The sequence below is a fragment of the Coloeus monedula genome (genome assembly GCF_965178545.1).
Source record: "Coloeus monedula genome assembly, chromosome: 5".
NCBI lineage: Eukaryota > Metazoa > Chordata > Aves > Passeriformes > Corvidae > Coloeus > Coloeus monedula.
In genome coordinates, this window is record NC_138785.1 from 33141536 (window position 1) to 33154939 (window position 13404).

Consider the following 13404-nt stretch of genomic DNA (forward strand, 5'->3'; position numbering starts at 1 on the left):
AAAAGGGGAGGGAGAGCAGAGGGAAAGAGGTGTTAGCTTACCAGCCGATGGAGTTTATCACTCCACTCCCTTCATGACGCTGGGAACTCACAAGCCTATAAAACGTGCCTTGGCTCCCAGTCCCCTTCTCCTTGAGCAAAATCAAAAGCACGAGGCTGTACAGAGGAGAAGTAGGATGCTGTTCTACTCTGAGGTAGCTCTCCTGACGTGTCTGTTACAGCATTTCTAACAGTTTGAGCAGCATAGCCGAAGATTTTTTCTGACAGAGCTCTCCTTCCCAGTACCTGCTCAGCTGCCTTACTTCCCCTTTTCTTCCTTCCCTCTTCTTACCTGGTGCTGGGGATTTTGGAGGGTTGGGAGAGGGAGGTGGGAGAGGTACATCATTTCTGGAAGAGAGGAGAGGAACACCCAAGATGACTTTGGTCCCCACAGCCAACTGGAACATGAGCATGAGCAGCAGGTGGAATGTGAGCCTTGCTGAAGCAGGCAATCCCTGGGGACAGGCACCAGAAGCACCAGCTGCAAATACTTCTGCCCCTGTAGCCTCCTCGGAGGGCAACTTCTCCAATCAGTTCGTACAACCTTCTTGGCGCATTGCCCTGTGGTCTCTGGCTTACGGTGGTGTGGTGGCAGTAGCTGTTTTTGGAAATCTTATTGTCATCTGGATTATCCTGGCTCACAAGCGCATGAGGACAGTGACAAATTACTTCCTGGTGAACCTGGCCTTCTCTGATGCCTCCATGGCTGCTTTCAATACTCTCATCAACTTCATCTATGCACTGCACAGTGAGTGGTACTTTGGAGAGGCTTACTGCCGCTTCCACAACTTTTTCCCAATCACAGCTGTCTTCGCCAGCATCTACTCCATGACAGCGATCGCTGTGGACAGGTGAGAAAAGTTTAGGGGTGAGAGATTGCGATCAGATTCTCTGCCAAAATAAAAATACAGAGATAACAATCATAGTGGTGAGAGGCAAAGACCTCAATAGTTCATTCCTTGTGCTCCTCTGCACTTCTTTAGGATCTCTCCCTAACACACTTATTCTCCTGGTCTCTGGTCATTCTCCTTCAGTCTTTCATTGTTTTTCATTGTCTTTCATTCTGCTTTCTTTTACAACAAACATTTCCTCTCTCTGTTTGACTTCAGCTGCTTTCTGTGCTCTGTCTTTTAATACTTTGTAACAGCAGCCATTGCTCAGGGTTTTGCTTCCCATTGTGAAAATAGTCTGTTTCTCAGCCAGTCATCTAATACATACTGACAAGGAGCTCTAGAGATTGTGTGTAAAGGGAGAGGATTTCAAATTTCCTTCTTCTCTGTATTTCTGCAGCTGGCAGAGACATTTGCCTCCTCTTCAGAAATCACTTCAGACCCTGTTTTTAACAGCTTTTCTCACAGACAGCTCTAAGATGCTTTGTTCCTCCTGATTTTAACTAATGAGACTATTTATGTTGCCATCTGTGCATATCTGGAGGTCTGGTAAGAACATAGTTTCAAAGTGCTCTCTTTTTTTCTGATTTCTTGAAACAAAATAAAGCTTTGTGACTGTCAAAGAAAAAAGGTCAGGGAAAAACTTTACGTTTGTACTCCTGACAATAATGGAATAGGAGAGCTGTAGTACCCATACAGCAAAGGGAAGATGTAGTTCCCAGGTTTCCTACACAGACGCATTGATGGACTGTTTCTCAGAGAGTGCTGCGAGTCTCCCCTGGAAAATGTTTCTTTCTTTATTATTGTTTACACATTTGCTGTGCTGGAGAGATAACTTACTGTATTTTCTTTTAGAAAAACACATCGATTTGTGTTTCAGATCTTTTATTCCTTTTAGCAATGCACTGAAATTACTCACTAAACTCCATTCTACATTTTCAAATCACATTATACATCTTTGCTGAATTGACTTGTCACAACTGCAGTATTTCCAAGTGCGGGTAGTTAAGATTTTATAAGGTTCAATCCACCTTCTGAAAAGTTATTTCTTATTTCCAGGTACAAAAATTGGGGTATGTTGTTGTGCCTTTTGTTTGTGCTTATGGACAAGTTCATAATAATGCTTTTCTGTTTACCCTACTAATTGCAAATTTTTGGTGGCATTCTCAGCTAGATGCATTTCTGTTCTGTAAAGCTAGAAATGAAAGAGCAAATGAGATTCTTGGCAACTCTTGTACTTCTCTGCTCTGGGAATGGGTGAAGACACAAGGAAATCAGTATGCTTTCCTCCTGCCAGTGATGTATCTTCTCAACTGTTAGTCCCCATTAAAAATTGAGAAGATAGTGTAACACCAATGATTGTACCTTTAACCAGGCAAAGATTTCTTTCATTGTCTTTTTGAGTTTAGCTTAAGAGCCTCATCTAGCTTGAGGTTTTCAGAACCATAAAAGAGCTTTAGTTGAAGTATTTAACAGTTAGAGCTGTGTATTTATTAGTTACTGCTGCAGCTCATCAAGGCATTAGTTGAGCAGTTACTTGGATGCTCTGAGTAAGGCTTTATTACATTTTTCCTGAAAAAATTATCCACAGACATGTAGTACTTACTACTTTGGCAGTTCCTGAATTTATGCTAGGAAACTGGGAACAAAAGTGAATACAGTTCCTTAGGAATCCAAACTGCATTTCCAGAGTGAGAGAAAATAGCTCTGCTCCACACTGACTAAAGTGCAATGGACAAATATATTGGAAATGTTTTCCTTGGTTTACCAATGAAATGCTGGTGCTCAGAAGTGAGTAAATAACTACTGTTATTCACTCTGATCTACTTCTTGTCTGAAAATCCCCTGAAGAAATCACAATTTGCACCCCATCACATCCTCCAAGTTCACCTGCCTCCAAAGGCAAATCGAAATCTTCCCAGTGAACAATGCCATAGCTGTGTTTAGGTGATCTCTCTGTAGTACCATGCAGCATCACATAAAACAAACAGAAGAGCAGTCTATGCCTCCTTCCCTATTGTCACTGCTATTCCTTTTCCTTTTATACCAAATCACACCTGATGCATTCAGTGCCTTTAAACATTCCCTGGCTACCTCTGAAAAACAATTCTGCCGAGTTGAGGAAACCCAAGGGTCAAAATAGATCCCAAGGAATGTCCTTGGATGTACAGACTGCCCTATTCAAGGCAAAGATCTGCTGGGTGGATGGTTTTTAGAAGCTGGGTTCCCATTTGCCTTTCGTAAAAGTTCAGCCAATACTTTAGACAGAACACTCTGCTTTAGTCTTAACCCAGTAAACTCATCTTTAAACATTCTTTTAATTTAAAAATTTAAAACAAAACTGCAAATTAGGATAAAGCTGCTGAGGAAACTGAAATGATGGGATCAGATGACTTTCCATTAGAAATTGTTACCATCCCAAAATACTGAAAGGTCATGGGCTGTAACTCACTAAAAAGTATGTTGTGATATTCTCCACTGGTTGCTTTAGAGCATCCAGATGTTCATAGAGTATAAATGTGTCACTGTAAACCTGGACGTCACTGAACACAGGTCATGGGTAGTACACGTTTCCTTTCACATCTGATTCTGTAGGGCATTCTAAACTGTGTGACATGTGAGATTACTGAACTGACACAGAATTTGTGCACTAGGCAGTTCCTGCAGTGGGGTGAGCTGCATCTGGAAGCTGAGGATGAAAGTATCCAAGACTGGTGTAAGAGTACCTGATCATTGAACACAGACTCAAATTTATGTGGGTTTATTCACACTTCTGACCACCCCTTCCTGGTGGTTTTTTTCCCCCCTGCTTTCTCCTTTTCCAACAGGCTATCTGCAGTCTACTGTAGAGATGCCAGAGGTAGCTTTAACCGAGTTGTCTCAGGTGCCAGAAGCAGCACAGATTTTACACTGTGCTCCTTCATGGGCATTCATTCCTGCATTCTTCTGTAGCTTGTGCTGCACAGTTCCACAGTTACATTGCTTCCAATGCAACAGTTCCTTTAGCTACCTTATGGGGATAAACTGGTAAATAGTCCAAGACAGACAGAATAGGAGATAATTCTGGAGCCAATATGCCCTTGGCACTGACCAGTGCATGATCCTAAAGGGCCCATCCATGATCCTAAACTCTGTGATCATTGCAATACAGTGTGTGACTGCAGTACTATTCTTGGACATACTAATGACAGTAAATTAGGCAGAATTTAAGCCACCTGGTCATTGAAGACCCACTGTCCTTTCCTGTGAGATCTTTGCATGCAAAGAAAGTGGCTCAGGTATGCCAGCAATCGATTTTGAGTCCCAAGACTGCCTCATCATACAACCAGTTCTGTGTGTAGGCCTAAAAATTCTCTGCAGATACCTGATGGTTACAGTGCAAGTTTGGGGGTGTAGCAATATAGCATAAAATAACATGCCTTCAGTAGGGCACTTAATATTATGCATTTTTTCCTGGGTTTAGCACATGTACAGTATTACTTCCTCAGTTACTTTTCTCTCTGCAATTCCATAATGATTTTCTCATGTCAATGAATTTAACTCTTTTTAAAAGCAGCTCGTCTGGACTTAAAGTATTTTAATAGCGATGGTGAGCAGTTGCTAATCCTATTCATATCTTAGCATCTCTTTTTTTTCTAGTATGCAAGCAAGTTTTTGGTCTTTGAAGCAAAAAACATTTATGTGACTTTAAAATATATTTAATATACAGTTTTATTTCTCCTCTTGTACAGTCTTTTCTCATTTTTATGAACCTTAGTATTACCTAGTTTTTAGCATACATATATATGTCCTTATTCAATACTTGTCATTCTAGTTTCCCACCTTATTTTCTCACTTTCAATATATCTACAGAAGCACACATATACTGGGTCAGTTTTCTTTTTTTCTGTGACATTTTTCAGTTACTGATGGCTGTTAATAATCTCTCTATACACTCATTAGACTCCAGCATAAGTAATATGATACAAGCTTGTAACAGAAGACAGATATGAGGCATAAACACATGATTCACCTAATAAAATAAAACCCAAACTCATCATATATACACACTCACATCCTCAAAATATCACTTAGGCTCTTCAATCTCTCCAGGTGTATTCCGTAAGAGCAGTTATTATTGTCACAAAATAGTAGCACAAGCCCTATAAATTAATGTTACTGAAATTCTGAAGTAGGCAGTTGGCACACTGAAAAATGTCTAATCTTTCCAGTAGAATATATTTTGGTATCAGTCTCTGCATGATTTCCTATTCCTGGGACAAATTACTCACGGCCTTCATGCACCATAAACATTTTAAACTGATATTCCTTCCAAACTATCTATTATCTGACTGTTATTAAGTATCTGTTACCCACCTTGTGTGCCCAGAAATACTGAAGTACAGGGAAAATGTATGTATAAAAATGATCTCAAACATTTCTAGCAGGTTAAGATATGGAGTGCACAGGGCATGACCCTGTTTTGTGGTCACATGGTAGCAGCATGAGCAGAAGATGCACACCGAGAAGGTCTATTGGTACTTGCATCCTTGAACAAGAGCTTGGCACCAAGTGTTTTGTTCTTGGCTCACTGGTCAATGGAGGAGGCTGAAGCAGTCTCTGACAGGAAAGCTGCACTGCCCAGCCAGTTGCCAGCCCTGGCAGAGCTTAGCTCAAACAGAACTGCAGCCTTTGGCCTCTCTCTCATTCCCTTTCCCTCAAATTTAGATGTCTCAAAATAAATTATTTTCATGTAAAAGAAGAGGGAATTTGCACTGAAGACTTGTGAGAGGAACATCAGAACAAGAAAAACAAAAAAGCAGATGGAGTTTTTTCGGGTTTCTTGTGCTTCACAGGCTAGAGATCTCCCCCTCATACCTGAGAATATTTTCACCAGAAGAAATGGATAGCATTTCTGTCTTTTTTTCCATAAGATGCCACTATACTGTTACCTAGCTTTTCCTAAAGCCTCTGGTGCCGCATAACTACAGAAAACACTACCTACCATACCCCCTACTGCCACACTGAAGTGCAATACTACGTTTTTTTCAAACTAATGGATGAGTTCATAATCATGACTTCAGGAATCAGCCTTGGTCACTGCATATCATGAAGGGAAAAAATGCAAGATATGCTTTAGAAATTATCACTATTATTTCTATTCTTACTTTGTCCATCAAACTATAGAATTCAAAGAGGAAATCTCTTCCTGATTTCTCTGTCTTCCTTAGAGAGTGTTTGAAGATGAAGCACATGTTATTTGTGCATTCCAGTACCTGGGCTGCCCTCTGAAAAATACTAGTCCTCAGAACTGGAGGGAAAAAGTTGAATAGGAGGGCATTAAGGGTTCAAATATCAAGAGCTGAAACATGAAGGACTCTCTATCACCTGGGGGCCTAAAAATATTTTCTTGGATTTGACAATTCTCTTTCTTTCTCTCCTAGAAAAGAGAAATCGTTTCTGCAAAACATTTTGATGCAATGGCTGCAGGATTCAGCATGCAGAACCCTTGGAAAAATAATCCTTTTCTTGCAATGGGACAATTTCATAGTGATCAGGCAAAAAGACAGGGGGTTTTTTGGGGGGTTTTTTTGTTGGTTGTTGTTGTTGTTTTTTTCAGTTTTGGTCAAAATTCATGTCAGAGTTACATTATTAATAACATACTGGGGCAGTCTGGGAAGAAATACAGGCATAACAGCTATATTTTCCTTTTTGTTTTGTACTGAGTAAATATTTTAAAAGCTGCTTTCAATAGGCACTGTAAAAAATGGAGGTTGATACACCAATATCTTTAGAAATATAAGCCACATTTACAACAGCAACAGCAACTAGCCCCCAGACTCCTTTGTCCAGACAGGAAATATCTGATAAGTTTCAACCTTATGTTCAAACAAGAGGTTCCTTTAAGACAGTCTTAGCCTTAAATACATCCTCTTATTTATAATTTAATGAAAACTATCAAAATATGTATCTGTGGTTTACTATGCAATGTAGCCTGTGGTACTTTTAAAAGTTAGTCAAGGGTTGAGGTGTGGAGTGTTTTGGGGAGAGAGGTTTGTTTGATTGTTTATTTTCTTATATAGTATTGCCTAAATGCATGCTTTTCTGACTGATTTACCAACCAGGAGAGAAAGTTGTATCATTCACATATTTGTGTTTACCTAAAATAAATGCAAAAAGAAGAAGTAAGCCATCTAGATGACAGTGGCAGAAACACAGACACTAAAAGTGGGTTTATGCAGATGGAGCTGTTTCTACAGACTTTGCACTGATACTGGTCCTTGATAGCCCAGGTAGATCATATTAAAAGAAAAGGAGAAACAGAAACCGTTTTGTCAGGGGAAGTCAGTTAGTCTATCATTTTATGAGACAGACCAAAGAAAAGTCTTCTCCCTTTTCTATCAATATTCATAGGTATGGAATATATTGTGTAACATCAATTACATACTCATAAAAATCTAGCCCATTGTCAGTTACCAGATGCTCCTCAAGTAGAAAGCACTGTTTATGAGAGCTCAGCCTTCCTGAAGACTTTCAGTATTCCTGGTTTTCATTAAGAGGTACTTGTAAACAAGGCATTGGAAGCCAGTCCTGATTTCAGAAAAACTTCAGTGTTTCTCCCTTCTCAAAGCACAAAGAGCCATTCATCCAGTGTAACACACATTCCTCTGGGTAAATCAAGGCCAGGTTACACCCCTGGGATATTGCCCACTGATCTCTCAAATGTACCATGTGTTTATCTGACACTTTGTCACACACTCTTTCTTTTTGGCGTTAGCTTTAAGGTGATCACTGCACAACAGACCCTTCCGGCCACCAAAACCAGTCCTTCTCAACAGCCAGTTACAGCCCTACAGAAAAGCCCACAGCCACTCTTCCTGCAGAGAAAGTGAGTCTAAATAAATGAATACAAACCAGTCCTGCAAGAAAAGAAGAAGCCTTGCTCTAGTAGGAGGCAGATAGAGATTAAAGGATACAAAAGTTAAAGACTTGGTTTCCAACATACAAAAAATGCCTTTAAAAGCTCAGTTCATTCCATTACCTTTAGTCTACTCTATATAGCTTACCTTTTGTAGGATTTTCCACAGCAATGTTTTAAACAAGGGCAGGGAATCACAGCAATTTCCCTACCTACGTTTCTTAAATACCAGTTGATTCTAAACACAAAGGCTCAAAATCAGCTTCTGTCTTGAGGGAATAACAGCTTCTGTGTATTCAAGAAGGAAGCATGCTCTCCTGTCTCCTGTTGACAAGCCACTTACATGCAAGCATTATGATTTTTCTCTCAGTCTCTTCCTCTGTCAAGTTCCAATTTCCTGCTGCAATCTGGGACGATTACATTTTGCCCCATGTGAGTTTATAAACACATTGTAAACAGGTGAAACAAATCAGTTAGGATGATTAAAGGCTTCCAACTGTGTCTCCAGGTGGGCATTTGTAGGATCCAATTCTGAACATCATTTTGTTTTAATAACATCTTGTGTATTTTTGCCACAATTTTCTAAATGATGTATTAAAGATGAAAGGTTTTCCTGGCTGTATTAGCCAGTGTATGCTATTTTACAAAAAACCAAATTAGGTTTATTTTTTTGTCTTTTCTACTGTTGGGACCATAATACACAATCTTCTTAAGCTTTTATAGTATGTACCAGCTATTTGTCTCATGTTCATTGCAAACTGTAAGAGATACATGATTATGCTGCCAGTAGAACTACCGACTTAAAGAGTGTATAAGTATTAATCAAAAGACGACTGTTTCTACTATTGTTTCAGAGAAAACAGATTTTCTTGATTTGGTGAACCCAAGAAACAAGAACAGAACACTAAATTGTAGATTCTAGACAAACAGAGCAGTTCAGAAGGGAACTAGATCTATTCTGACCCCAGCAGCTAAGAAAAGAGTGCAGCAGCAAGTACACCATGATGCACCAGCCATTATATCATGCAGCCTGAATGATTTCTCATTAAGCTCAGTGGAAAGACTCTTGTTGACTTCAGAAGTAATCAGTTAGGGACAAAGATTAACACAAGATAAAACTGTAAGAGAAGTGATGACAGTGAGATATCACATAGTCACAACAAACAAAATCACATGCTAATCATGTGCATATGAAACTGGAATGCTACCTAAAAATGCTTTAGAGTCATATGTAGAAGAAGATGGTGCAGTTGTTGAGCAATCCACATTCTTAGAAGTGCTGGCTTGAGTCTACCTGCACATATTTCCATCCCTGCATTTCTAAATGAGCATATTCAATCTTATAATTATTTTCCAAGTATAAATGTTTATGTTGGGTGGGGTAATAATGATTTCTGCTTGTTGCAATAAATGAATATAATGAGTTCATTCCTTTCAGCAATGTATATTTTACATTCTTCACCCCTGCTTTGATGTGTGGAATAAGCTATCTGTGGCATTATCAGCAGCTCCCACTGGAGTGAGAAAGCATTAGAAGTCCAATCTTTAAATCAAACCACCTCAGTGGAAGTTCAGAGCCCTTATTTCAGCAAGGAGTCCCACTGCTCAAGGCTGGTGACAGACTGAACAGTAAATGTCCAAAGACTGCAAAGCAAATTGGCACAGCACCCCACTGAAAAAATGTCTGTGTGGCTACAGAATGCTTTTCAGTGGTATAACAAGCCTTCCGTTGCTTGTAGCCATTAGAAATCCTTCTTCAGCTCAAATGACTACCACCTTTTACTGTTCTTGGAGATGAGGTGTAGAGAGGTACGAGGTCTGTGTATAAATATCACAGAACATGGTGAACCTATGAGGGCTTCTGTACTTGTCACTGGCTTCAGAACAACTAAATTTTAGGCACTGCAACATAAAAAAGGCATTAATCTGTCAGAGAGCACCCAGAGGAGGGCCACAAGGCTGGTGAAGGGTCTGGAGGGGAAGTCTTATGAGGAGTGACTGAGATCACTTGAGTTTTTTCAGCCTGGAGAGGAGGAAACTGAGGGAAGACCTCATTGCAGTCTTTAACATCCTCACAACGGAAAGCAGAAGGACAGGCACTGATTTCTCCACTCTTGCGACCAGTGACAGGACCTGGGAGAACAGCATGAAGCTGTGTCAGGGGAAGTCTAGGTCAGGTATCAGGAAAAGACGTTTCACCCAGAGGGTGGTGGGGCACTGGAACAGGCTCCCCAGGGAAGTGGTCACAGCACCAGCCTGTCTGAGTTCATGAAGTGTTTGGACAATGCTCACAGGCACACGGTGTGATTCTTGGAGATGGTTCTGTGCAGGGCCAGGAGTTGGACTCAATGATCCTCGTGGGTTGCTTCCAACTCAGCATATTCTATGATTCTGTGTTGAAGTTCAGACCATTTGAAAAAACAGTGGAGTAGCAGAACAGTCTGTAATACAGACAGATGACACCAGAGCATCCAGGAAGTCCTGCTGTTGCCCTTGCATACAGTTTATGGTTGACCGATTACAGAGAGAATAACTCTTTGGGAGTTCTCTCCCATACACCTGCAGAGACAGAAGGGCTTGCCACCACACAGCCCCGCTGCCAAAATGCTCTGGTTTTATACCAGTTCTACTTACCTTGGAATCTCTGGTACGCTAGGGCTGATTTTTGTCATGTCTTTTGCTCTTACATGACCCCAGTTTCCTTTCTTATTCTCTCCTCTCTCAACACAATTTCTATATGCTGTTATTCTACAATTCTCCTTTCTTTGCTTCTATTGGTTTCTCATTTTCCTCTTTTCACTTCTATTTTTTCATTCAGCAAACTGTTCCCCAGTCTCAGTTCTTTTGATAGATCCTCTATCTCATCATTCTCCCTTTCACTCTTGGCCTACTCAAACATTCCTATTTTTTCTACACCATGTTCAGCACCATTCAGTGCACAATTCAGACGGCATGTCTACTCTTCCTCCTTGTAACTGGCATTTTGCCATCCTTAATATATGTAAGGATATCACACAGAGTAAAAAAACGAGCCGTAATGACACAGCTACACCATGAGACACAACACACAGTTGTCAGCCATGAGTAACTGTAATATATAGGGGCAATATGGTCATCATACATACACATTATCCCATCCTTACCCTCCTTTCTTCATTGATTTTCTGAGCAACACGGAAGCATGGAACCTCTAGCCTGCGCTAGCAGGAACTTTCATTCCTGCTGGAAAGACCCTTGCTAAATGGACAGAGATCAAAGACAAGAGCCAACTGAAAAATTCGCTACTGCTACTTCAGATTGAGCCTAAAGAGATAAACTACCCTTAGATACCTGTAATGGCAAGATAACATTTACAGCAAACAAAATTATTGGCAGAAGTGTGTGTGTCTCCTTTGCAAATGACAGCTAACAGTGCAGGAAGAACTCAGTTCTTTTCAAGGTTTCTTTTAGCTACAGAGATTAACATCCAGATTCTGTTCAAAGGTGGAGGTAGTTTTTGACCTGCAACTGAGAGTCATTCCATGTTTTCTACTATACTTGTGGCAATGATAGCTTCTCTAAGAAAATGGTACCAAACTTGTTATGACAAATCTGAGTGAATGTAACAATTGCAGTTATAAAGTAATATCTCACTATGCTAATTAGGCAATTTTTTTTCGAAGAAAACCCACTTAGAGAACAAGTTAGATACCTCACTGTAATTGTCAGTGTACTGGCAAAGTAGAATAAATTAGATTTGTTATCCATGGCTCTGTAACAAAGAGCTGTCAATACTCTCCTCAGCTAAATCTATCCTGCACAAAGGTATTATTGAGGGAATAGTCAAGGTTCCTCCACTTCCTTCCCATCTTGTTTGTTAGAATGGTCGCCTCCTACATTTTTGTAATTGATCTTGTGCAATATCTAGGCTGTTGCCTTATCACTCAAATTTGAACTCAAAAGATAAATAGCCTGCTTTTCATCTAATCCTTGTCCTTTGACTTGCTTTACTCAGACACCCAATTGTTAAAATTTCCATCAGTACAGCTGTATGAGTCATTTCACCCAAACAATCTGTGTCTTTAAAGGGCAGACAGGGAGATAAAACAACCGAATTTTATCTTAGGCACCAAGAACTTCTGTTGGTATCTACTGGGAGTAAGAATAATATAACTGGGAATAAGAATAATATGAATGTAATGGAAATCTGACAATAGCAGACAAAATAATAGCAACGTGCAATCTGAAGAAAAGTAACAATTTGAAGGAATAATTCCAGGCTAGAAGGAGATGCCTTAAGAGTCTCACAAGCATGTGAAAATGATTGTTTATGGCTTATCACTTACTACAAATAAAGATCATCAAGCTTTTGGACAATACTTGGCAGTCCACACAACAGCCAGCTCAAATTTGAAAGACGGGGCTCATGACTGACTGGCAAACCTGACTGCTTTACCAAGTTGTACTTAGTCTTTGGAGGAAAAAGCACCTAGATGGTAGAGGGCAACAATCCAACTGATGTGTATTTTCTTGAGAACTGCTATTCTCAAGAAACAAGAAACACCCAGCACTCAAAACTATTTCACAGTATGTAATACCAAAAGTACCAGTTTAGCTGAAATAAAAAACTAAAAGGCATGTGAAAGAGAGGGGAACTAATTGTTACCCTGTGGAGAAAAATGTTGAAGTGCAGTAAAAACACTAAATAAATGAACAAGCTTAAAATTCTATGGAAATTGACGATTCAGAACTGAAGCTGGTTTAGATCACTCCCTGTTTCTGACAGCATTTAGAGGTTTTAAGACATTAGGGCAGTTATCATGTCTACTAGAGGATGCATAGCACTTTTTGTTGGATTATCACATATTTTATCATTAACTACAAACAGAGTTACCTTTGCTGAAACAAACATCTGTTCTGTAATTACTCATCTGTCAAGTATAAAATTTTCAAAAAAATAAGACTATCTTGAGTGAAATTTATGTACCATAGCAGGTAAATACAGATGCAGAAGATTCTTGCACAAACTCTTATCAGGAACATTATCCTGCAACTATTATTGTTATTGTCTCGTGGCTAATGCCTGTACCTAAAAATCTTGGGAAAGTCTACCAAGAACCTAGGTGTGTACTGTAACAATTAAGATATATCACACCTTCCTTCATTTGAGATGAGCACTTGTTTTTTAATTGCAGCAAACACAATATATTCATAAAAATATGATTGATAAAAATTTTCTTTCTCCCTTGCTCCTTGTATCTCTAACAGAGATCAAGAGGCAGAAAACAAGACTTGTTTTTGTATTAGTCTGTCTCGATGCTTTCTCTCTTTTGCTTTTTTTTCCCCTAAGCTTTTGCATTGTAATTGCTTAGAGTAAACTTTTTGATGATTTTTTGCATGTTCTTCTTAGGTTACCAGCATACATTAATTGCCAATACAATTATGGGGCAGCAAGAAGAACACTATCCTACCCGGATATAATGCTATCCTACGGGAACTGAGAAGGCAAATGAGGTGTTTTCTTGCTTCATGCATCTATTTCCCTTGGTGCTCTTACCAGTTCTAAACTGGCTCTTTTCTCAGCCTCTGTATGAACCAC

The 13404-nt window shown here is 39.7% G+C and overlaps 1 protein-coding gene across 1 annotated transcript in view; it reads left to right on the forward strand.

Moving 5' to 3' along the window:
• Positions 1-413: 413 nt before the first annotated feature.
• TACR3 (tachykinin receptor 3) overlaps positions 414-13404 on the forward strand; it is a gene marked incomplete at both ends in the record, with an annotated part of 35789 nt that continues 22798 nt past the window's right edge. The window contains one exon of the mRNA XM_082281521.1: positions 414-889. Within this exon, the coding sequence (XP_082137647.1) occupies positions 414-889 (476 nt within the window). The remainder of the gene's footprint in view (positions 890-13404) is intronic.